The 26,126-nt window shown below is 40.5% G+C and overlaps 2 protein-coding genes across 2 annotated transcripts; one reads left to right on the top strand and one right to left on the bottom strand.

Moving 5' to 3' along the window:
- The first annotated feature begins 9 nt into the window (after nucleotides 1-9).
- Nucleotides 10-10,951, top strand: mIF2 (mitochondrial translation initiation factor 2). The gene is made up of 15 exons (XM_028321268.1): nucleotides 10-326; nucleotides 388-538; nucleotides 930-1,050; nucleotides 1,256-1,419; nucleotides 3,556-3,736; nucleotides 4,324-4,500; nucleotides 4,725-4,774; nucleotides 5,297-5,511; nucleotides 5,628-5,706; nucleotides 6,589-6,714; nucleotides 7,096-7,321; nucleotides 8,375-8,496; nucleotides 9,219-9,402; nucleotides 9,755-9,895; nucleotides 10,760-10,951. Exons 1-15 carry the CDS (start codon nucleotides 301-303, stop codon nucleotides 10,930-10,932), a joined length of 2,136 nt encoding a protein of 711 aa, XP_028177069.1. The 5' UTR covers nucleotides 10-300; the 3' UTR covers nucleotides 10,933-10,951.
- Nucleotides 10,952-16,138: 5,187 nt separating this feature from the next.
- LOC114364903 (WD repeat-containing protein 20) lies at nucleotides 16,139-20,465 on the bottom strand. The gene is made up of 3 exons (XM_028321262.1): nucleotides 19,899-20,465; nucleotides 18,083-18,265; nucleotides 16,139-17,746 (listed from the first exon to the last, which is right to left on the bottom strand). Exons 1-3 carry the CDS (start codon nucleotides 20,178-20,180, stop codon nucleotides 16,421-16,423), a joined length of 1,791 nt encoding a protein of 596 aa, XP_028177063.1. The 5' UTR covers nucleotides 20,181-20,465; the 3' UTR covers nucleotides 16,139-16,420.
- Between the last annotated feature and the right edge of the window lie 5,661 nt (nucleotides 20,466-26,126).

The raw sequence follows: 26,126 nt of genomic DNA, 5'->3' as shown, positions 1-26,126 counted from the left end.
GGAGAAACAAAACGCAGCTACTTGACACATACTGTCAAGTCTCCGGAAGATTGTCAAAATATTGTCAAATGTTTTTGGTTAGTTTTTCAAAACTTACATGAGAAAAACCCATATGAATTACATACTTGACGAACATTGCATTAGTGTTTAAATGGTGTTTTTGTCTGTAACAAATGATTCATAATTAAAATACATTAGCAGCAGTCTATTCCTAAATGACATAACCTCTATAAATCATCAACATTATCAATGAATTCTTCGGCTTCGATTAGTCTAAACTCGTAATTTTTTACAGACAAAATGTACAAAACGGTCATATCTCGGTGGTAAGTGCAAAACAGTTTTGCCTGATTAATTTAAGTTGAAAAACAGAAATAATCTAAATAGTGCTTTTAGGTTACCTATTCGATTACTCAAGAGGGAATGTTACTTGAAACCCGGTTCTAAAAGGTTGCCCGTGAATGTAAGCCAACAATGGACGAGGCAGTTGTCTATATCTGCCGTGTGTTGTAAGAAAAGGCGGTCTGAGGAAGAGAAGGTAAGTAAGACTAGAAAATTCGCACCATTGAAGCCATTGGACAGAATAATAATAATACTAGATAATCTTGCATAAAATACAAAAGTCAGCTGCAATCAAACTGATAGGCGACTATCACACTGCAACGCGCTCCGCCGCGGGACGCGTGATTTCATATAAAAAATCCCGCGCGCAGACGCGTTAGTGTGTTGTGCCGCGCGTGTTTTCTATACAAACTGAGGTACTTGCACACAATGATTAAATCTGTCGTCCCGCGTAACGCGGCGGAGCGCGGCGCAGCAGTGTGATAATCGCCATAGACCAAAAGCCTTCTTTTTCTATTTGATAACCTCTCACCCATAGTTCTTTGATATATTATTATTAATAAAATTGACCTTTCAATTCTTCACAGGCACTGCCATCAACTGGAAGACCTGCAATTAGATATTCTCCTAAGGGAGGTTCTGAAGTAGTGGGCATATGGAGGAATATGACAGTTCAAGATATAGCCAATGTGCTAAATAAAGATGTAGGCAAGTGTCCCCAACTTATCATTTTTATGTTATGGAATTGAAAAGTTGAAAAATGTAACTTCTCTCTATCATACTCAACTACTTGAGTTATTTTTCTCTTTAGTCTCTCTTCATAATTATAGCTAAGACAGTCATATAGCACTGTATGAAAAATAAAGATAGTTAACTGTACTCTAAATATCATTTATAAAAAAATATTTTTCAGACCATGTTTTCAAAGCACTGGAGTTTGCAGACAAGACATCAGACACAATTTACAAAAAGAACACTGTGATACACAACCCCCAGATCATCCGAGATGTGGTCAAGATATCTGGGATGAGGTTCAAGATCGTGCCCCGGCCTGACCAGGAGGTAGAGGAGGAAGTGGTGAGTATACTGTCTATTAGAAAGAAAGAAACATGAATAATTTATTTGGTTCAAACCAGGGTTCGAGGATATACAGTGTGTCCGGGCATGTAGTGATCAAACTTTAAGGGCGTAATCTATGGACAATTTTATCGATGAAAATACTTCAAATTTGGGGCCTGACCCATTTCTCGAAAAATTACATCGATTTAAGTTCTTAATTTTTAGTTTACACCTCTTCTTTAAAAAACAAGTGAAAGCGTGGGTAGCTTAACATTAATAGGCAAATATTTTATATCATGCGATAGCCAATAAAATTATCTATTAGTAGAAGAAGAAAGCAGACACAAGTTTCATACATTTTATGGGAGTAAGAATGGATTTAATTAGAAAAATACATTACTTTTTTCACTTCTTTTTCAGTTATTTTCCAACACAAGAAAAACCAGGTCGTTAAGGTATGTTTTATTTGCATTGTATTATTAGTATTTGAGCTATTCTACAAAACGAATGTAAATTTATTAGTCTACGTCTATTAGTTTCGACGTAATTGTTGAACAAAGATACCCCTTCCCAGCGGTTTCCATAGCGCACGCGACATGCGAAAATGCACTGCCTGAAAGAATCACACAACCTATTCCGATTACTATGGAAACCGCTGGGAAGGGGTATCTTTGTTCAACAATTACGCCGAAACTAATAGACGTAGACTAATAAATTTACATTCGTTTTGTAGAATAGCTCAAATACTAAAAATACAATGCAAATAAAACATACTTTAACGACCTGGTTTTTCTTGTGTTGGAAAATAACTGAAAAAGAAGTGAAAAAAGTAATGTATTTTTCTAATTGAATCCATTCTTACTCCCATAAAATGTATGAAACTTGTGTCTGCTTTCTTCTTCTACTAATAGATAATTTTATTGGCTATCGCATGATATAAAATATTTGCCTATAAATGTTAAGCTACCCACGCTTTCATTTGTTTTTTAAAGAAGAGGTGTAAACTAAAAATTAAAAACTTAAATCGATGTAATTTTTCGAGAAATGGGTCAAGCCCCAAATTTGAAGTATTTTCATCGATAAAATTGTCCATAGATTACGCCCTTAAAGTTTGATCACTACATGCCCGGACACACTGTATATCAAGGGATATATATCTTGATATATATCGGATATATATCCGATATATATCCAGCCGGTTTTGATGATATATATCAATTTTTAAAATTTGTAACTGTATTTATACTTTTTCACATAAGATTTTTGTTTTTTAGTTGATTTTGCCGTATTTACAAGAATATTTTATGTTTTTGCTTTATTTGTCTGATTTTAAGTTTTAAAAACATTAAAAACATGTTTATGTGACACATATGCAATGGTATTCATTAATAATACAATAAAATAATAGTATAGCTTTCATACAAATTTGATATATATCAAAGTTGATATATATCGGATATATATCATTAATATCCGATATTTTGATATTTATAATAAACTAGCTGACCCGGCGAACTTCGTACCGCCTTAGCGTAGAGATTTTCTTAATATTTTTTTCCGTAAGAACCATCCTTGGACTTCCACAAACATTTAAAAAAAAGAATTATCGAAATCGGTTCAGCCGTTCACACGTGATGCCGTGACAACGCGAAACGGGTTTCATTTTTATATATATAGATATCGGATATTTTCGAACCCTGGTTCAAACACAATACCAGATATTTGATAGAATAAAATTTCTTGAACCAAAGAGATGACTAATGATTCTATTAGAAATGTGTGAATGATAAAATTTGTGATTTAGTAATCTGTTGAAACTAATTTCAAATTAATCAATAGAGCAGTAGTAATATCAATAATGAAAGGTTATCATTACAAGTCTGATGTGAGTTCACTATGTAACCAAAAGATGACATCGACAAAACGCCTTCCTCACGCCTCGCATATGTCTATCTCTGCCCTTATTGTACCTTGGTTTATTATGTCAAAAATTGACACAGACAAGAGAAATTCTCCCTCGCGCTTGGCTTGAACTAACGGAGCGCCTCTTAAAACTCGCGGTTGCTTTTTGCGGCAATGTTGTGCAGTTGTTTTGAATACAGAAATGCAATAATAAATAAACACATTCAAGAGATACTCCATCTCCTACTTCAGAACAAAGACGCGGTACCAGCGCCGCCGGCGCCGCCCGAGGCTCTAAAACCGCGGCCGCCGGTGGTGTGCGTGATGGGACATGTAGACCACGGGAAGACCACGCTGCTGGACTCGTTACGCGACACCTCCGTGGTGGACCAGGAGTTTGGTGGCATCACGCAGCATATCGGCGCTTTTGAAGGTGAGATTTGATGCTTGAGAAGATTTTTTTATCAATTGTGTCTATTTTCGTTTAATTCTGAGTTTATTATTTTATTATATCAATTTATAAAACCTTGTGTAAAGAATAGTTTGTTCCCCACACAAATATTTAAGATTTATTTTCGTGTGAAAACGTAGTTCTGTTTTCCTGGGCCCATCTATCCAAAATAGATTCAGTTGTTTAGGGTCTGCGCTAGGGCACACGCACGTTGCGAAGGGTTTCCATACGTGCTGTGAGGGGAGTGGACCTCTTATTATAAGCGAGCACGCGATGGTTATACCCGCAGAGCGCAGGGCCCCGTCTAGGAAGTCCGAAGCAAAGCTCCGTGCGCCCGCGCATGTTTTAGCGTAAGAGTAAGGCCCTTAAGCGTGAGACTACATTTTTTTATAAAGCCCCTCGTACTAAGCTAATTATGCTTGTATCACGAGTGAGCTCACCACAATAGTCGAACGGCGGCGGGGACCGAACCCGCGTTCCCCGGATCACGAGTCGGCCAGTCCGACCCCTTCACCGTAGGCTATCGTGGCTGTATTGTAACCTTATATGTAAGTTATATCCTTCTACAGTGAAACTTCCATCCGGCGATCGCGTGACGTTTCTGGACACGCCCGGGCACGCGGCGTTTACAGCGATGCGTTCGCGCGGCGCGCACGCGACCGACATCGTAGTGTTGGTTGTGGCGGCGGACGACGGCGTCATGGAGCAGACGCTCGAGTCTATTAGGATGGCGAGGGAGGCGAAAGGTAAGCAATAAACAAATATTACAACCTTGAATGCACTCACTCGAGGCAGCCACTCGGCCCAAGGCTGCCTCTAGCTAGTGGATACGCGGCTATTGCCGAGCCTAAAGCCTGGGTGCCAAGCAACTCAGTCGGTGTTGATATTTTTTACACATAGTGCCATATTAGGTCTCGGACTTGGAATACTTGGGTCAGCGCAGTTAATAATTACGATTATTTTGTTCCAGTTCCAATATTGGTGGCGATCAACAAAATCGACAAGCCAGGTGTGAACATTGTAGGTATGCCTCTATTTCACATTATTGTGCTTTTGTGTATTCAGCTTAACATTTTTTACATAAACTCACGCGAAGATTGTCGCTGCACAGTAAACGTAAACATTAATTATTTGAATTAAATTAGTGCGCATCAATCGCAATGCGTCTTTTAGCAGCATATGCCTCAAAAAGCTACTGCACGCTTTATTCATATTCATATTCATTTATTTGCTCACTAAGTGTAGGTACATAAGGTCTTATAACTAAATACAGTGCTTAAAACTTAGTAACCTAGTTTAGGTATTGCAAATTTTTTGGAGGGCTGCATGCATGCTATATAGTTATTTATTTTTTAGTTAAGTATAATATTATATTTTAAGTATTTATTTACAGTCCAGAGCGCCATTAAAAGTTATTCAAAGTTATTTACTGTGAAAATTAGGCAATAAATCCTTGATTCAAGAAAGAACTAGCGCTCCCTTAGACTGCTTTTCTAAGCTTAAACTATTCTACCTCAAGAGCTAAGCTACAAACTATTTTAGGAACGGACTATGCGCGCACTTGCCCAACACGGCATAGTGTGCGAGGCGCTCGGAGGAGACGTGCAAGCGATCCCGGTGTCTGCTCTAAAGAAGACCAACTTGGATACCTTGGTGGAAGCTCTGACGCTGCAAGCACAGCTTATGGACTTAAAGGCCGACCCTGGAGGCTATGTGGAGGGCGTGGTTATTGAAGCGCTGTTGGATCCGAAGACAGGGTGAGTAGCCTTGAATTTAGGAGAAAATCTTTTGAAAGGGATGTGGTTATTGCCTTATTGGGTAGGTAAACTATTTAGGAATAAAATATACGAGCATCTGTTCTTGTTCTTCACAGAAAACAAGCAACAGTTCTAGTGCAAAGGGGAACGTTACGGCGCGGAAGCGTCATCGTGGCAGGCACTGGATGGGCTAAGGTAAAAAATCTATACTTATAATAAATCTGTAGAGAGGTCAATTCTGTACATTAAATATATTTTCAAAATAACTATCAGGGGGTGATTAGTGATCGATACTGATGCCAAAAATGCAATCAGTAAATTTTTTGTCTGTCTGTCTGTCTGTCTGTATGTTCCTTATAGAAACAAAAACTACTCGACGGATTTTAACGAAACTTGGTACAGTTATTCTTCATACTCCTGGGCAGGTTATAGGATACTTAGGAATTCCCACGGGAATGGGAATTAGCGGGAAAATCGTTTTGTATGAAAAATCTGAACCGCTTAAGTTAGACGCTTGAAATTCGGCATGCAAGTACCTTAGTAAACTCAAAGCTTAGTTACAACAGGATATTGCAAAATTCCTACGGGAACGGGAGTTAGCGGGAAAAAACATTTGTATGAAAAATCTAAACCGCTTAAGTTAGACGCTTGAAATTTGGCATGCAGGTACCTTAGTAAACTTGAAGCTTAGTTACAACAGGATATTGCAAAATTCCCACGGGAACGGGATTTAGCGGAAAAACACATTTGTATGAAAAAATCTAAACCGCGTAAGATAGATTAAGGGGGTAAAACGGGATCCACGCGTACGAAGTCGCGGGCGGCCGCTAGTCATCATAAAATAAATTAATAACATTTTATAGATATTGGGCTATACAATAGTTACAGCGATGGGAATAGTGAAATAGTCCCGTTACATTTCATTCAATGTTTCTTTAATCTCTAAACGATCATAACAATTTCAAATTTTGACCTTGAAATAATCGTATATTCCCACTCATCTCTCATTTCATATTCCCACTAGGTAATGGGATTATATTTCCCACCATATTTTAAAGCTTATGCCTATATCCATAGGTGCGAGTACTGAACACAGCAGATGGTCAAACAGTTCAAGAGGCGCCGCCTTCCACGCCCGTGTCGGTACTTGGCTGGCGGGAGCTACCTTCGGCGGGAGACCAGGTCTTGGAGGTCGAGTCTGAGGTAGGTACACACGGCCACACTTTTAACTATCCATTTCCGTTTTTGCTCTCGCTCTAATCAAATGGCGATTCTTTGCGATAGAACGAGATGACATGACTTTCAATGGGCAGTTAACACTGTTGGCGATAGTACTACTTTATTGGACTTGCTCATTTTACTGCTTTAGCTTTTTAGTACGTTTAAACAAATGGCCAATAGCAATTGAATTGAAGTGCAGCAAAAAAAAAATACATCATCTTTTTCATCATAAAGTTGTCTAAACTATGCCAATATGTGTATTTCTTGTGATTGTCAGTGGAGTGCAATAAAACTACCCATATTTTTAACTATCATCTCTCCCAGCTCTTAGAATAAAAAAGATTTCTGTTACTCTTCCCTCAGAAAAGAGCAAACGAAGTAATGAAGTGGCGCCACAACCAACGCATGAAGGAGAAGCAAGCAGTGGACTTACAAGCGATAGAAGCGAAAGAAGCGGCGCACGAAGCAGAATACCGCGCGATGTTGGCACGTAAGCGGGCCATGGGACGCTACAAGATGCGCCGCGAGGGACCGAGAGAGAAGATGCTGAGGGAAGACACGCATCCTACCCTCAGCGTGCTCGTTAAAGGTAAGGGAACCTTTGCTGAAGGTAGCTGGTAGGGCAGAATAGACTTGCAAGCGATCGAAGTGAAGGAAGCGGCGCACGAAGCGGAATACCGCGCCATGTTGGCTCGCAAGCGGGCCATGGGACGCTACAAGATGCGCCGCGAGGGACCGAGAGAGAAGATGCTCAGGGAAGACACGCATCCTACCCTCAGCGTGCTCGTCAAAGGTAAGGGAACCTTTGCTGAAGGTAGCTGGTAGGGCAGAATAGACCTGCAAGTGATTAAAGCGAAGGAAGCGGCGCACGGAGCGGGCCATGGGACGATACAAGATGCGCCGCGAGGGACCGAGAGAGATGCTGAGGGAAGACACGCATCCTACCCTCAGTGTTCTCGTTAAAGGTAAGGGAACCTTTGCTGAAGGTAGCTGGTAGGGCAGAATAAACTTAAGTGACCGAAGCAGAATACCGCGCGATGTTGGCACGTAAGCGGGCCATGGGACGCTACAAGATGCGCCGCGAGGGACCGAGAGAGAAGATGCTGAGGGAAGACACGCATCCTACCCTCAGCGTGCTCGTCAAAGGTAAGGGAACCTTTGCTGAAGATAGCTGGTAGGGCAGAATAGAATTGCAAGCAATCGAAGCGGAATACCGCGCCATGTTGGCACGCAAGCGGGCCATGGGACGCTACAAGATGCGCCGCGAGGGATCGAGAGAGAAGATGCTGCAAGAAGACCTCAGCGTGCTCGTCAAAGGTAAGTGAATCTTTTGCTGAAGGTAGCTGGTAGGGCAGAATAGACCTGCAAGCGATTGAAGCGAAAGAAGCGGCGCACGAAGCAGAATACCGCGCCATGTCACGCAAGCGGGCCATGGGACGCTACAAGATGCGACGCGAGGGGCCGAGATACGCTTTGCGTACTTATTTGAAGTACTCATATTCAAGTAATTTTGTCCCTAGTTCTCCATTGCAGGACCTCGACAAAACAATAATGTCATATCCGAAAAACTGGAACTCATTCCTTTACCAACTTGTGAACCTTATTCATGTTAAATTCACAAAATGCTTGTTTTTGTCTATAGGTGACGTGGACGGATCCGTGGAAGCGATTCTAGACATACTGGAAACGTACGACGAACACGACAGAGTGCGGCTTGACTTGGTGCACTTTGGAGTGGGGCCGGTCACGCCTAACGACTTGGAGGTAATCTTGATTGATACTATTTGACACCCATTTTATCAAATATCTGCTGATAGCCCTTATATTGGAGCAATCTCCATGGTCCTACAAGATAGGCTTCTTTTTATTGCTGAAATATCTCATCACACCTCAAGCGATCGCATAAGACCGCGTAACAATCGATTTCTGTTGTCTCGATTCGCGGGGGGCTTTGCGATTTGTGTGTGAAAACTTTCTGAATCTCCCTGGCTAATTTAGTAGTCGGCCGTTTGGTGTAGTGGTTCAGAACGGACTACTATGCCGAGAGGTCCTGGGTTCGATTCCCGGTCGGGCAGAAATTGAAATGATGAATTTTAATTTCTGTGACGGGTCTGGGTGTTTTCTATGCATAATATGTATGTATTTACAAAAAAAAAGTATTTAAGTATGTTTATATCCGTTGTCTAGTACCCATAGTACAAACTTTGCTTAGTTTGGGACTAGCGGCGCAGTGTAAAATGTCTAAGGATATTATTTATTTATTTATTTAAAAAAACATGAAACAATACGTCATTCTAGAACCTGATAAAGAGCGAACATTGGAGAGGATCGACCAAACTTTTATCCGAGAATAACTCCTGGTATAACTGGCATATTGACAGTTTCTGTATGGGAAATAAAATATGACAAACTGACAATTTATTCTGAGATTAATATTAACTCTTGTTTGGTCGAATCCACCCTTAAAAAATCTTTTTACTCCTCAGATAGCAGAAGCATTCAAAGCTGTAATATACGCGTTCAACGTAGACTGTCCTCCATCGCTATCAGTGGAAGCGAAAAAGAAGAATATACCCGTCAAAAAGCTCAACATCATCTACAAACTAGTCGACGACGTCAAAGAAGAGATCTCTGCGAGGATACCAGTCACGCAAGAGGAAGAACTTATAGGTAAGGAAATTCGATTAATTTTTAGCTTCATTTTTCTCAATTCGGCTATAAATCCGGCCCGACCACATATCACAAGTCTCATGCTCCTGATAAAGATAAAAAAAAATAGGAAAACCCTGTTTCTGTATTTTTTGAACAGGGTTGACAATGTTGACATCATTGATGTATTGCGATTGTCCTAAAACATCCGCTTGAATTTTTGAGTGGCAACACCTACAAGCCTATATTGAAACTTTCAGAGGGCTGAGGATGAAACTTGTTTTAGACAAGATTTGAATGGTGTTATATTAGAGAAGTTGTGACTTTTAATGGTCTATACTGCTGATCGATTTAATATTTTGCTGTCGTGCAGGGGAAGCGAACGTGCTACAACAGTTTATGGTGACCGAAGGCAAGAAGAAAGTACCGGTGGCTGGCTGTCGCTGTATGAAGGGCTCGCTCGCACGAAACGCGCTCTACCGGGTCATTAGGGGGCAAGAAGTTGTTTTTGAAGGTTGGTACTACTGTAGTGCATAACTGATTCTTCTTCTTCATATTTTGTTTATGGCCAGAGCCCCGATTACGGTAACTTTTAACGTTTCCAATCCAGACGCGCTTCATCGATTCTGCGATACGATTGGTCAAAACAGCTGACGTACGCTGTTGAACGACCAATCGTATCGCAGAATCGAGAAGCGTGTCTGGATTGGAGACGTTAAAAATTACCGTAATCGGGGCTCTGGTCTGGGATATTACGGCCCACAGTGTACAATGTACACAGGTGTACCCAGATTCTGCCCTAAGGGGGCAAGTCATACCCAGCTTCTGGACTAGGGAGGGGGGCAAATCAGATTTTTTAGCTCAGATCGTTTGACTTAGTTCCTTCAAAGCGACTTCCAGGGGGAAAAGTCACGTTTTGATTTGAATAATGACACCACCATTCAGTCCAGTGAGATACATTACTACACAATCTTACATCTCATAGGGGGAACGAAGTGCCGGAGAAAACTATTTTCTTTCATTTGAAACGGGACTATTCCCACCTCTCGTTCCCACCGCTGCAACTCCTGTGTAGCCAAGATCTACAGCTTGACTGCCAATAAAAACCGTACCAGTGAATGAAAGTCATATAAAAAACAAACTTACCTTTTTAAGAGCTGATTTTTCAGTCATTTTGACATAATATTTCCCATACTAAAACTGTTAATGTGCCAAAAAAAATCTGTCAAACTCCATACAAAAAGCACCGGTTATTGTTATTGTTACGGTTAAACTTAGGTGGTGCAACTAAGCCTTATTCTTCAGTAAAAAGTTAACCGACTGTTGAAAAATCAGCCCCTAATATGTCAAAGAGATTTATCTTAACTAACCTTTCCAGGCAAACTGGCATCGATGAAGCACCTCAAAGACGAAGTGACGAGCATCAAACGCGACCAGGAGTGCGGGCTTCGGTTCTCGGACGCGACATTCGCTGTCCAGCCCGGCGACACCATCGTGTGTTACAAGATGGTGGACTCACAATCCACCACCGGCTGGGACCCCGGCTTCTAAGACTAGTAAATAAATATTTGTAGGCTATGTGCTGTTTTATTTGCGACTGTATCAGCGACTATTGACGGAAAATATAGGATGGTTGACACCATAGAACAATAGTTCCAACCCAACTACGTCTACCGCAATGTAAAGACAAAGTAGAGATAAATCAAAATGGCGACTGAGAAAGCCCCTCTCCCAGCCAAATGTCATACTAATGACATTTGACAAGATTTCAAAGAGAGGGATGAACTTTATTCCAGATATAAAATATGTTGTACTCACTATGCAACTAAACGAAAATTAACCAACTTTTCGACGACTGCAAATGAACTAGGTACTAAATTCAAAAGTTACGTGTACCTTTCTAAGCACCTCAAAGACGAAGTGACGAGCATCAAGCGCGACCAGGAGTGCGGGCTTCGGTTCTCGGACGCGACATTCGCTGTCCAGCCCGGAGACACCATCGTGTGTTACAAGATGGTGGACTCACAATCCACCACCGGCTGGGACCCCGGCTTCTAAGACTAGTAAATAAATATTTGTAGGTTATGTGCTGTTTTATTTGCGACTGTACTAACTACTTTGGACGGAAAATATAGGATGGTTGACACCATAGAACAATAGTTCCAACACTCTGCAAACTCAAGTACGTCTACCGCAATATAAAGACGAAGTAGATAGAACAAAATGGCGACTGAGAGTGCCCCTGCACCAGACGAATGTCATACTAATGACATTTTTAAAAGAGGGTACTCGTACTCACTATGAAACTTAACGAAAATTAACCAACTTTTCGATGACTCCGAACGAACTAGTAAATTCAAAACTTACCTTTTTAAGCACCTCAAACACGAAGTGACCACAATTAAGTGCGACCAATAAATTCACTCTTCACAATTCTGTGCTCTTAATGCTTCAAGTTTTGTTGTTTATCTTCGTTCTGTACATTTCTGAAACACTTTCTCCTTGGTCATCATAGGTCAATGCTTGGTAATATGAGTGAATAAAAAGGCATACATTTATAAAGAGAATCCTCTATTTAAATATTAACTTGATAGGCTTGTATTTTGTGTCTCACTAGTTTTGAACAAAGAATTCCAATAAATTAATAATAATATTATGTAATAATTTACATACTTTGCGTAGGTGAATTGTTTGAGACTACTTCAGTTTAGTGGACTGCGAATATGCGAAAGTCTGATGTATGATAAAATTGTACTAAAGTAACAATAGATCAATAAAAAGGTTACGTATAGATTCGGCAGTCCAGCAAACCTTGCCAACGCGTTCGATCAAGGAACTTACTTCTATAATGTCGTCCAAGTACAGAGAAGACTGATGGTGGAATAATAAATTATAGTTAGGAACATAATCTCTAAATGCATCAACAGTTTTACCCTAATAACTACGTAGTGCCCTGTAAGAGGTTAGTTACTTGTTACAACGGGAAGCCTCTAGATTCTAGAAGAAGATATAAGATTGTGCTCCTGCAGCAGAGACTAACGCCCGTATTCACAAACGATGGTTGCTTAAGTGAAGCAGCAAATCAAACGCACAGCGTTGAATAGAGCTCTGTGATTGGTTTGTGTATCACCCTGTGCATCAACGCGCACTGTGGGATCTCAAAGATTTTTTTGTGAATACGGGCGTATGACCTTGATGGTGACATCAAACATGAAACTGCATACACGGACAAGTCTCTCTAGTTGGACTAATGTTGTAACAAGAAACTTTTCGCGTGCAAAACGATACATTACTTTATCATTATCTTGCAGATATAACAAGGTCTACTTTTATAGGGATGTTTGGTATCGATTCGAGAAATGCTACAGCTGTCATAAAACAAAAAAAGGACAGTGATAATGTTTTACTGGCTGTCGATCTGTTTATCTTGATTGTACTTTATATGCACCCAAACTTTCGACTCGATATCGAACACCCTGTATATTGGATTATAACCCAGTCAGTGGCCATTTCCCTCATAATCTTCTCTGTACCGGTTATCTATAAATAATATAACGTACAGCCTGATATACAAAGTCTGCTGCCGGATTTCTTAGCAACCATACATAATGACCACATAGTCGGTCATTGGACTTTTCAAAATGGCGTCTGGTGTTATTTCTGAAAAAATCCGTCACCAGTATCAGTCTGTAATCTGCATCTGAAGTCTATATACAACTATGAGCATTTTACACCACGGAGCACAACCTATATTATGTTTAGAATTTATAAGAACCGCGCCGTGATTCGATGCTTGATAACGCGAAACATCCCAAATATTTATTAGATCTAATCTCAATATGAACAAACTACTGCTTTACACAATTATGCATTGCCTAATGCTCTTATTTCCCTGCATTTTAATACCTTCTATGAAGATTTTCCTTTTATATGCTGTGCTCAAACTATAAGCTATGAAAGACCTTTCTAACTTTTTAAAACTATTCCGTGAGAGTTGTTTTGAATCCGAATGTAATACAAATCTTGGCACGATATTAATCTATCACTAGACGGGAGTTTCAAAATTTTAAGGAAAGACAATCTGTTTCACGTTATCAAGCATCGAGTCTCACGCAAGTCAGTCTAGGCCACCACCATTTTGTTAGTTCAATAATGTTTTGTGATAATTAAGGCAAAGTGTACAATAAATATGTTATTGAAATTAGTACTAGGCGGTCAGTAAACCAACTTGCGATAAGAGGGCGTGGTTTAAATCAAACTATTTACTCTGTACCGTTGTTGGCATTGAAGGAATCGCCACAGAGATGGTTAATTTGATTAGAGAATTGATTTGTATGTACAGTTTGCCGTCGCATCTCTGAGGCGGTTTCCCAAGGCCAATGGTTTGTTTACAATGATCATAAGATAATTCCACCCAACGAAACGACACATAACACTTATAAGGCCGCATAAAACACGAACTTATACAGCACATAAAATGTATCACCATACGCTTCCATAATGTTTTGTGATAACATGATTTTGCATAACTCTCTGTCATGATTGTAAAACAAATTCATATTTTTTATTGAGAGGATTGGAAAGCCCAACCATTGTAAACAAAATAAGATGTAATTTTAAGGGTTACCGATGTATCTCATGCCGTAGGTATCATCAGCATAGATCGCGGTGCAGTGTAGATACATGTAGAGATTGTGTTCTCACAACTTTCGGTATAAAATCAACTAGATATAGGGGGCATTTTTTACAATGGTTGCGATTTCCAGTTTCATTTTTATCAGGATGAATTTTACATAAATAAACAATAGCCATTTCTTTCATCCGGCTCATGTTTTTTCCCTAGTTAATAATAAAGTGCGAAAAATCTCGAATTTTACAAGGACCGAATTTTATGCATTATCCAGAGACTCATTTACATTAAATTTACAATAAAACAAGACGTTATACGTGATACACATAAATAATAGTGACTACAAGTGTTATTAAAATATAACAAATAACTAGGCAGGAAGGATACATGAAAAACGAAGTATTTTGCTAAATGTTCATACGTAATTTGCTAGTAAAGGTACTCTGCGTAATCAGTAACTTTTTCATCGAAAATTCTTCTTTCTCTATATAAAATATATTGCATACCATTCTGTTCATAGCATTACTTTACTGAAGGCCTTTCCTGCGACTGATTTAGTTATGGTACTTCGCGATACATCTACGAAAGAGAACCAAGACACGGAACAAATTGTCTATGATAATATATTTTGCTAAGCTATAACTATTAACTAATAGCTGAACTTCAATAATAACAACTTACGCAAGTCTCACATGGTAAAATGTATCGATAAAATTTACGAGTCTTACAGACGCGTCAACCGACCCAACAACACTTAACTTGATAAAAAGAAATAAATAGTTACATACACAAGTAGTCGATAAGCGCACAGGTGCGGGTGCCGAGCCGTCTTCGGCCTTACCTATCACTATATGTACATAAGTGAGCTGAGAAAATCCTGTCCCTTACATCATACAATATAATACACTGCTATACATTACAGTTGAATTTCTTTCTATTGCTAGCTAAACCTGCAATCGTATGTCGTCTTACATTAGAAATGCACACTTATACATACATACATATTACATACATTCCCACTGGAACTTTGTTGTGTGACATAGGAAGATGTCAGTTTATAAAGCTATATTTGACTACTAGTTTTCATTCTGTATAGTATTGAACTACCTGAAAGTATGAATTTGAATTCTTGAGTTTGAATACTAAAACATTCAATCCTCGATTTTAAAACGAGTGTAATCAATTGATTGGTACAAAAATTGAAATTGGACCAATCCATCACTCGAATCTCCAATCAAAGGTTGAGTGAGTAAAGACTTATAATTGAATGAATTTTCATGAGCTTCATAGGAAATGTAAACAATTAAAAATTATATCAAATCTGTCTAGATCTGTATACACAAAATAAATCTTTAAGTACAGATGTGCAATTACGATCAATCGTCAAACCATGTTTTTATAATTTAAAGTATTAGCAGTAGCAATTAGCGCTCGTTAATTGAACTAAATCCACAAGATTGATTGATTTCCACAAATTTCAAGAACCATGCCAATAAAATTTACCTAGTATTTATAAAGAAAAAATAATCATGGTATTTTTTTAGGATAGCAACATTGATACTTCACACACAAAGTTCCAGCGCGCCTAGTCTTAGCGGTAAAACGCACACAACCAAACCTTTAATGGAATAATTATTTAGCACTCAACGTCACACCTCAACTTTTAATTCGATATAGTACTGCTGGTTGGGCCTCCTAACTATAGTTCATAAATTTGGCTCGTTCAAGGACTAATTTAACACTTAAAACATCACGTTTTAACATCCAAATACATAATAATGTCAAGTTACAAATATTCCGCGAAACTTATCGCTTGACATGGTCATGACATAACCTACATCTACCAGAGTGCAGAAATCCTGGTATTTATCGTTTTAAATAGATACATTTGTTGTTAAGAATCGATTTAATGTCTCGATATAACGTCTTTCTTAGCTCGTCATATCAAGCAATACGTATCGCGGAACAATCGTACCTTAAGGTTCGGCCAAACCAACGCGATCACACGCGATCAGCCGGCGTACAGCGATGGCGATCAATGCATTTAAGTCTGGTCGCCATCGCTGCACGCCAGCTGATCCGTGTGATCGCGTTGGTTTGGCCGAACCTTTAGGGCCCTCGCCCACGGCGACTCTTTGTAGCGATGCAGTTGCGCTGCTGTAGCTCGTAGACATCACTTCTGTAGTGCGTTGCAAATGCGAGAAATGCGCGACAAAAAGTCGCCGAGGGCTAGGCCCCTTAGTAATCAAGAATTTTTCTTCAAATCAGATCATATTTTTAGGTTTATAGTATTGTTTTAAGCTAAGGTCATTATTTCAACTTTCTCCGGTAAAAAAATCAAGTCCTTGAACGGCCATCTTAGCTGCCTCACAGCGCCCAAACGCAACAGAACCGATCGAAGGTCAGGGACTAGTCGACGAGGTCGATCCGCTCGATGCGGCGGTGCGGGCGCGGCTCGCCGTTGGCCGCGCGCGCCGGCCGCGCCCACGTGTTCACACAACCATCCGCACACGCCGTCACTAGGTACTCGGAACGAAATAATAGTGCCGTCAGCCGCTCGTGAGCGATTTTTTTACACACCAGCGGCTCTAATACGGGACACTCGTCGAACCGCGGGCACGACGGCGTGCCCATCAACCGCACCGGATCCCCTTCGCTCGTCGCCCCAGCTTTGCCACGTAACGCTACAGAACTCGACGCGGATTTCGACTCTGTCGGTTTCGAGGACGATAGACTGAAGTTGCGCCGGTGATCCGACCTCCGATCGCCGAACGAAAACCCGGCCAGCCGTTGCGTTAAAGAATTTACTCCCAATGAGCCGGAGCTCTCTTCCTTCGCCTTTCCAACGCTTATGTTTAAAGTGGCGACGTTGTTCGTTTTGGACTTCGTCGTCGCTTTAGCGCCGGACGACTCGCCCGCCGCCGTCGCCTGGCCGCTGAGTTCTGCGTGCTTGTGACCGATCTTGTTCGTCTTCGTTCCTTTTGTGGGGACCTTCATGCCCGGGACTCCGTTCGGGGAGAACGTTTGGCTGTTCGGCGAAAGGTGCGCGGATGCTCGCGCTCTCACCGGCGGCTTTAGAACGTCCTCCGTTAAATCCCAGAGACACAGCTGAGTGTCTTGCGAGACGCTGCCTAGTCTATAACACTGCACGCTCTCACTCTTCTGCCGGTCGTCTTCCACGCCCTCCTCGCTTTCAGGGTCGGTGAAGCTGACGACATACGGGTCGAAGGCGACCACCGACACCCACGAGCGGTGGCCCTGCCCGCGCGCCACCACCCGCATCTCGCTGAACGACCACACCGTCACCAGGTCATCCTCGCCGCCCACAACGACATATTTGCCGTCCGGCGACCAGCACACGCACAGAAAACCTCCAAAGTATGACCTCGCGCGTCCTATCAGCTCCATCGTGTCGTAGTGAAACACTCTGAGGAAACCGTCCTGTGATACGACCGCCAGATTCGTTCCACACGGCGAGAACGCGAATTCGTTTATGCAGCTACCCTCGGCGCCTATGACCCACCTGTACAAGGGATTTCTCGTTGACTTGGTCCGGCAGGTGTGTATCGAGTAGCCCTCGCCTTGCTTGAAGAGCTGGTAGTGTGGTGCGGTGGTGCCACAAGTCAACTCTTCGTTGTAGACGTACAGCTGTCCTGATGCGTGCGCCGAGATGAAAAGATTACTCGAACCAGGAACCCACTTTATGCATGTTACTCTTGTTTTATCAATCAGTCTCTGTAATTTAACAAAAAGAGCACTTGATACTTTATTTGGTTCTACACACTAGTACAAAATTGCAATAACATTGCAATGCAATTTGCTTCCTATATCCTGACTTGAAATAGAATATAACCTGTAATTCTTTTAAGAAAATTATCTTAAAGCAGCAGGATCAACAAATTGCAATCAGAAGAAATTGGATCTCAACTTAAATAAGTTCAGTTTTGTTTTGATCCATTTAAGAATCTTTCTAAACCATTCTCAAGCAAAGAAAACTCTAAATGATGATATAATGTCAATTTGTGAAAAGATAAAACTATAACACAACAGCATTAAAGAAAAATAACTTACCTCTTCATTGTACAATTTACTTAATTCCTTTTTAATAGGGTCTATGAGTTGAATTTGGCCGGTAGAAAATCCTATGACTAAAGATACACTCTCCGATGTCATCGTGACGGTGTTGAAGTCGTGACATGTTGGGTTTGTGCCTTTGTACATTTTTTTGTCAACCGGTTTTGAAAGATCAGCCGCCTGATAAAGAAAACAAAATTAATTAGTTGTACAATTACATATTGTCCTCTTGCGACGACAGTGGGACATCTCCTTCGTAAATCTAATTGGAGATGTCACTTTGCGACGATTAAGTTCAGTTACAGTTAAAATTCATCAAAACATACAATCATCAACTATAATTTGAAGCATAATACTGTGTACAACAATGATAACATAGAAAATGTCATTAAGAGATAAACATTATTGATGATGATTATAATAAATTTAAATGTTGTTGTTGCACCTATTTCAGTGCCAAATATGATGTAGTTGTTAGTACTACATAGTTTCAAACGTCTACACTATTATATGGGTCATTCCATAAAAATCTGTATATTTTCGACGTCATTTTGTCCGTAACTTTTTTAAGATGCTTTTGAATACTTTATTAGTGTAAATTATTGTTTATTAATTAATTATGTTATGTCTAAAAGGGCCAGTCATTTTATGCTTTATTTTAGGAGAAATTATAATTTTCAATTTTTTCATACTACATTACTTCTATATGACTTCTAATAAAGTATAAAACTTTTAACCTTAACATTTATAGATAAGTTAATACACATAATGTAGTTGTTTTGTTATTATCACTATATAAAACACATCATTCCCTAACTAGTAATTTAGTCTCAAGTGCCGTTTAAAGCTAGGGCCTGACGCTCTAGGGACTGACGATTTGGAGTAAAACTTAACACAAATGCAGATTAACTTTATAAATAGCCAAAAAACTACACGTAAATACTATTAAATTATATACAATTTCCTATTATAATCAATACAGCTACTCAACTAGGGACTGACGAAGTGACTGGATTAACACATGTTTCGGTAACAACTGTCACGTTTGCACTAATTCAAAACNATCCATATCTGTGTGCTGCATCTATCCATATCTGTGAACGAATGGAACCAAAAAAAAAAAATACAACAACTGTCAAATCATCTGTGGTCAAATCAGTTCTTTAACTTCTTTGTTTATATGAAAAAAAAAAAAAGTTTTTTTTTTTTCGCTCGCCGCATGTGTCAGTGGCAGGCAACACNACGGCTACCGCAAAGCCAGTATGGTCTGAGGATAACTTCGTATCGTACTTTAAACTCAACTAAATGTCATTCACTCTAAATACATATTAAAGCGCAAAATTATAAAATCAGTGCGTGACGAGGGAATGAGGGAATGACGCTAAAAACTGTAGACTCTTTTTCAACTAAAGAAAATCAAATTATTGTTTATTGAAACCGCAAAATATTAATAGAATTTGGTGTAATATACATTTAAATAGATTATTCGTTAATTAAAATAAAGGGTAAAGTTGATGTTTTTATAAATGTGGGTCCCAAAACACAAACTTTTGGAGTACGGACATGCCTAGGGAATGACGTTTTGGGTCATTCAAAAGGAATTTAAGATGTTTTAAAAATATTTTCAAAAAATATAAATGGGTGATGAATAAAGCACACTGCGAGCTGTTATTTAACAATTTTGGAATAAAATATTAACAAATATTTCATGTGAAATGTGGCGCGGACTAAGAGTTGACATATTTTTGTGGAATGACCCATATAGATCCTTCAAATTGTCACAAATGAGTACAAGAGAGTAGAAAACAAGTACCTTTTTGACTCCTCTGTACACATAAACATAAAGTTCCTTCCCGTGGTTGAAGCATATCCTGTCGTCTGAGCCCTGGCCGTCGGAGCCCGGGGCCCCGCTGCCGGGCCCCGGGGGCAGCGATACGAGCGACACGCGTACATGAGAGGAGCCCGCGCCGCTTGTGTAGCCCACGCGATTAGGCCGCGAGTACTCCGACAAAGTCATCAAGCGGTAAACGCCTTCGCGAGTCGCAAACTGGGTCTTCACGTCGTCCTTCCCGCCAGAGTCAGGTTGCACAGCCATGTTATCATATTATCCAGTTAAAATTCATGGAGTCGGCTGCAGAAGCCCCGATTACAGACGTCAACTTAACCCAAGTGTGGACGTGAAATGTACCGTTTCTACACAACTGTCATCGTTTAAAATTACACTAGCATAAACTTAAACCAAGCAGCTTGAATTAGTAAACGGTAGAACTAATAATATTGGTCATTTATTATTTAAAATTCACAAATTGTGTTTGCAACATAAAAAGTCAGGTGTCAGACATGACGGCTCGTTGTTTATGGTACGTTATTTTTTTAAATCTACTTTTCAAAAATCGACTAGGGAATTTTTGTAGAGAGTTCCGTTCGCGAGTGTCAGTGGCTACACGTGTTTCTGGAATTCTAGCGTATTTTTTTGTAATTTCACTGTTCATTTTTACAGAAATCCAATCCTAAGCTCAATTATCAATAAAACAACGGTGGTGGTAATTTAACTTGATCTTTCCTTGGTAAGTACCTAGCAGAATGGAGGTGATTCCTCCCGATCCGCCTGATCCTCCAGATCAGGCCGCCGCTATGGAGCTTTCCCCGCCTTTATTTTCCCAAACGGCGACCAAACGCCGTCTTGTAGACACGGTAGTTGATACCGAGCCGGCCAAGAGGACGAATACAGATGGATCAATTACTCAAAATAGCCAATTGATGTACACTCACCCCTCACTTGTAATAGCCCCAAAAACATATAGTGACGAAGACAAAGGACCTTTCTTAGTTCACGTTTCCCATGTAGAATCGGAACCCTCTTCTCCAGCCTACATTCAACCCATGAGGTTTGGTAAATTTTTAGTAACCAATAAAATTCAAGGCATCATCTTGGACGGCGTCACGAAAATCGGCAGAAACAAGATTTCTGTACAATTCATTTCAGCCAGTGCAGCAAATAACTTCCTGAACAACGAAATTCTGCCCATGTATAAATATGTTGCTTCCATCCCCACTTATAATGTGACCCGCATGGGCCTCATTAGGAACATTCCAACTGACTGGTCAATGGAGGAACTAGCAGAATCTTTAACAACCCCCGACGGTTGTGGTATACTTTTAAAGGCTCGTCGGCTAAACAGAAAACTGGTTAGGGAGGATAATCAAACATCGTGGGTCCCCACACAATCAGTGGTAGTGACATTCAAGGGACAAGTCCTGCCACAAAGAGTCTTCTGCTGCCATAATTCAATTCCGGTCGAGACATACCAATTACCGACAATCCAATGCCTCAATTGCTGTCGTTTTGGACACATCAAGACGCAATGTAGGTCTAAACCTAGGTGCTATCGTTGCTCCCAACCACACACGGCAGAGGAATGTAATACCACAGAAGCCAAAGCCACCTGCATCAATTGTTTAGGTCCCCACTTTGCAACAAACAAATCATGCCCTGAGCATTCTCGCCAAAAGGCTATTAAGGTAACAATGTCTCAGGATAACATCTCATACTCCCAGGCCTCCTCTCAGTTTCCTCCTGTCCGCACATCATATGCGGACATTACAAAATCACCATCCTCCCATCAAACCAGCAGCTACGCTTCTCAACCTTCCCAACCTCACTCCTCACGCCCCAACCAAACCGTCTCATACCGAAAGACCATTCCCCGAACATCCCGCCCTCATGCACCGTTAGATAAGGGTTACGACAAGCAGGCACACCAGGCCATAATTGGCAATTGTGCCTCCTCCCTACCTAATGGTTGTGCCTTGAACGGCGACTCTTCTCCTTCCCTGGGAGAAGATAACCTTTTGCAGATGGTTCTATCTCTCATCATCCATATTGTTTCTGGTCGTAATACCGCCATACCGCCCAACGTTGCGCAAATGCTTTCCCAAATCTCACAGTTAAACTACAATAATAATGGACAAGGAGGTGGTTCAGTGGAACTGCCAAAGTATTAGACGCAAAAAACATGATTTAACTTATCTTATCAATAAATATTCACCATCAGTCCTAGCTATCTCGGAGACGTGGCTGGTTCCTGGTTCACATTTCCGTGTATCGGGATATGCATGCCTCCGGGATGATAGGAATGATGGCTACGCGGGAAGTGCCTTACTTGTGAGACGCTTCCTTCCTTATAATCAACTCCCCCTTCCTTCGCATAGCCAAGACATTAATGTCGTGGCTATGCGAATATTTGATATCTCCCTTTTATCTGTTTACATTCCCCGACCTAACGCTTCCTCCATCAATGAATTGCGCTCTGCTATTCTATCTGTTCCTCCTCCCGTTATCATCTTAGGTGACCTAAATGCGCACCACGTTTTATGGGGCTCCTACCATTCCGACTCTCCAGGTTCATTGCTCTTAGACCTTTTGGATGAACTAGACCTTTGTATTTTGAACAATGGCTGTCCAACAAGAAGATGTGCCCCTACACAAAATCCAGCGTCTGCTGTTGATGTGTCATTCTGTTCACCAAATTTGACTTCACTCTGTTCTTGGAAAGTTTTAAACAGCACGCTCGGTAGTGATCATTTCCCCATTTTAGTATCTTTGCCTAACAATAACCCCCCAATAAATCGACCACCTCCCCTCTTAAAATATAATTTAAATAAAGCTGACTGGCTTGCCTATCATGCATCAGTCAACGAAAAATTAAAGAATTTACCTTCTGTAAATAATGTTAATTCCCTTTCAGTATACTGTGATTTTGTGAACACATTAAAAACATCAGCAGATGATCACATACCTTTGAAAAATCCGTTTCGGAAAATATCACCCCCTTGGTGGGATTCTGAATGTACAGCCAGTGTCCAAAAACGAAAGGAATCTGAAAAAAGGTACAACCGTTCAATGACCATGGAGAATTACATCCTTTACCAAAAAATTGCTGCACAAACTAGAAAGTTTTTAGCTAAAAAAAAAAAGAAGGGATGGATCAGTTTTTGTGAGAGTATGTCTCCAAGGACCCCTTCCTCAATTGTCTGGAAACAAATCAAAAGATACCGCACTTCCTTAATCCCTATAAATGCCCCGTCAAACAACCCTACAGCTTGGCTAAATGATTTTGCAGACAAACTGGCCCCTCCTTTTGTTCCTTTTATGGATAATCTTCCTTCAACAAGTTGTTTTCTCCCCCAATCAAATAATCTAGATGGTCCCTTTTCCTTAGAAGAACTTTTATCAGCTCTTGACGGCTTAAAAGATTCATCTCCTGGAGCAGATGGAATCCCTTATTCTTTTATTATTAAATCCCCGGCTAATGCTAAACTTGTCTTTCTTAATTTATTAAATTCGTTTTTTGATCAAGGTACTCTACCGGAAGCTTGGAAACAACAAATTGTAATCCCCATTCCCAAACCAGGAAAAGAACCTTTAGATCATAATTCTTATCGTCCCATAGCCCTTTCTTCCGTGCTCCTTAAAATAATGGAACACATGCTTAAAAATCGTTTGGAATGGTTCTTGGAATCAAATAATATTTTGGCGAAATCCCAATTTGGCTTTCGCAAAGGTTATAGTACTCTAGACAGTTTAAGTATTTTAACGACGGATATTCGCGTAGCTTTTAAAAACAAGGAGTACCTCGTTGGGGTCTTCTTAGACATTGCCTCTGCGTACGATAATGTGTTACTCCCAATACTCAGGCAAAAATTGCTCTATCTGAGTATCCCGGAGAAACTGGTTCGTCTCATCTGCAACACATTGATGTCAAGATCAATAGCAGTGAGATACCAAGACTCTCTAGTTCCCCGTTTTGTCTGGAAAGGGCTTCCGCAAGGATCCGTACTCAGCCCTCTACTTTACAGCATTTACACATACGACCTTAGTAGAACTGTAGAATCTTTTTGCAGCATCCTTCAGTACGCAGATGACATTGCCCTCTATTATTCATCCAAATCTATATCCGAAGCAAGTTCGCGCCTAAACACTGCTCTGGAATATCTCAATGCCTGGATGACAAACCATGGATTATCCATTTCAGTCCCAAAATGTAGTTGCGTCACCTTCACCCGTAAACGTAATACACCAGAGGTAGATATAACACTGAACGGTGATAGCGTTCCTTGTAACAACCAAGTGAAGTTCCTAGGCATAATTTTAGACTCCCGGTTGTCTGGCATCCCTCATTTCAATTACATCCTTGGTAAGGCCGAAAAGGGGCTAAATATCCTCCGGGCCCTTTCAGGCACCTGGTGGGGTGCCCATCCATACTCACAGAAATTACTTTACAACGCTATTGTCCGCAGCCACTTCGATTATGCCTCATTTCTTTTGGACCCCTGTAATAAAGCTGCTCTCGAAAAACTTAATAAAACTCAGTCGAAGTGTCTACGCATTATACTGGGAGCAATGAAACCTTCGCCTATTAATGCTCTACAAATTGAATGTGTGGAACCTCCCCTATATTTGCGTAGACAATACCTAAGCGACCGGTTTTACGTAAAAACTTCTCAAAATTCCAATCACCCTCTGCATGAAAAACTGGCTCTCCTCTCTTCACTGAGTAGCTCTGACTCCTCTCAGAGTTCACCTTGTGTTTTGTTGAGTTACAGGAAATTTACCCGCCTCCCTACTCCAATTGAGAAAATTCCATTGAATCCTCTTTTCAGCAATAGCTATGATTCCCTTCTTTTCACTCCCTCAATAATCCTCAACTTTGGCATATCTAAGGACTCGTGCTCAGCTGGTCAGGAATTCATTAATATTGTCTCTGAGCACTGGCAAGGTTGGTTAAAAATTTACACTGATGCCTCCAAGCTGGATGAAGGTGGATGCACTGGCGCAGCAGTCTGGATACCTGCATACAGAATAGCACTAAGCTTTAAGTGTCCTCCAGTTACATCAGTCTTCACAGGAGAATCAGTCGCTATTCTAGAAGCTATTCGTTACTCTATCTCACACCGTCTTAATAACACCTTGATCTTTACTGATTCTCTGAGCTGCCTCCAATCTATTTTAGCCAATCCATTTAAATCCAAAACTAAATTCCCCATCGTTTTCAAAATTAGAGAAGCCCTTTTTGAGTGTAAACAGCTCGGTTTAAATGTCACTTTAGCCTGGATCCCAAGTCACCGAGGTATCCCTGGCAATGAAACTGTAGATTCATGTTCTAAAAACGCTATATCCACAGGTTCACTGGATCACTACAGATTATTTGCTCATGATGTCTCTTCGCTCCCACGTAAACACCTGTTCAAGTCGTGGAATACTCACTGGGTTAACTCCAAGAGATACGTAGGCAGATATTATGCTGATATCCAACAGGATATTCCCTCAAGACCCTGGTTTTTCAAGCACCGCCACTTACCAAAAAGAACAGTGTCCATTATCTGTCGCCTGCGTATAGGACACGCGTGCACCCCTGTACACCTCGCAAAAATGCGGATCAAGGATAGCTCCATATGCGAATGCGGCTTGGATGAAGGAACAGCTAATCACATCTTTTTCAACTGCCCCAAAATTGACCATTCGTTGTATGACTTCCTTCCCAAAAAATTCCCTTTTCCAACTAACCTTAAATGTGTCCTTAACTTTACTAATCCCCATACTTTGAAATCTCTAGTTAAATTCATTAACATCAATAAAATTAATTTGTAACCTTTTGTAACAAGCAAGAGTTGGCAGTAAACTTTTTCCAAACTAAACCTCCCCATTTGTGTTCACTCGTATGTATTATTTTTATGTATTGTGTTGTCTTATTTGTGATGTCTCTTTGTTTTAGGTATTTTGCTTAGCATACCTTTGAATTTAAATTTCTCAAATACCTACATTGTGTAAAAGCTGCGCACGTGATATTGGCGGAACAGTGTGCCTTGTGGCGAAAATACACAAGTTCATCGCCATTAAAAGAAGAAGAAGAAGAAGAAGAATTTTTGTAGATAATTTCATAGACAACATCTTTTGATTCTTCTCCAATAAAAAATAAATCTGTGAAAAATACCTTCATTTCGACCGATTATCATCAGATGAATTTATCATTTTCTATAA

The sequence above is a fragment of the Ostrinia furnacalis genome, unplaced genomic scaffold (genome assembly GCF_004193835.3).
Source record: "Ostrinia furnacalis isolate ACB-3 unplaced genomic scaffold, ASM419383v2 OfSCF7487, whole genome shotgun sequence".
Lineage (NCBI taxonomy): Eukaryota > Metazoa > Arthropoda > Insecta > Lepidoptera > Crambidae > Ostrinia > Ostrinia furnacalis.
This window is presented reverse-complemented; position numbering and strand designations above follow the sequence as displayed.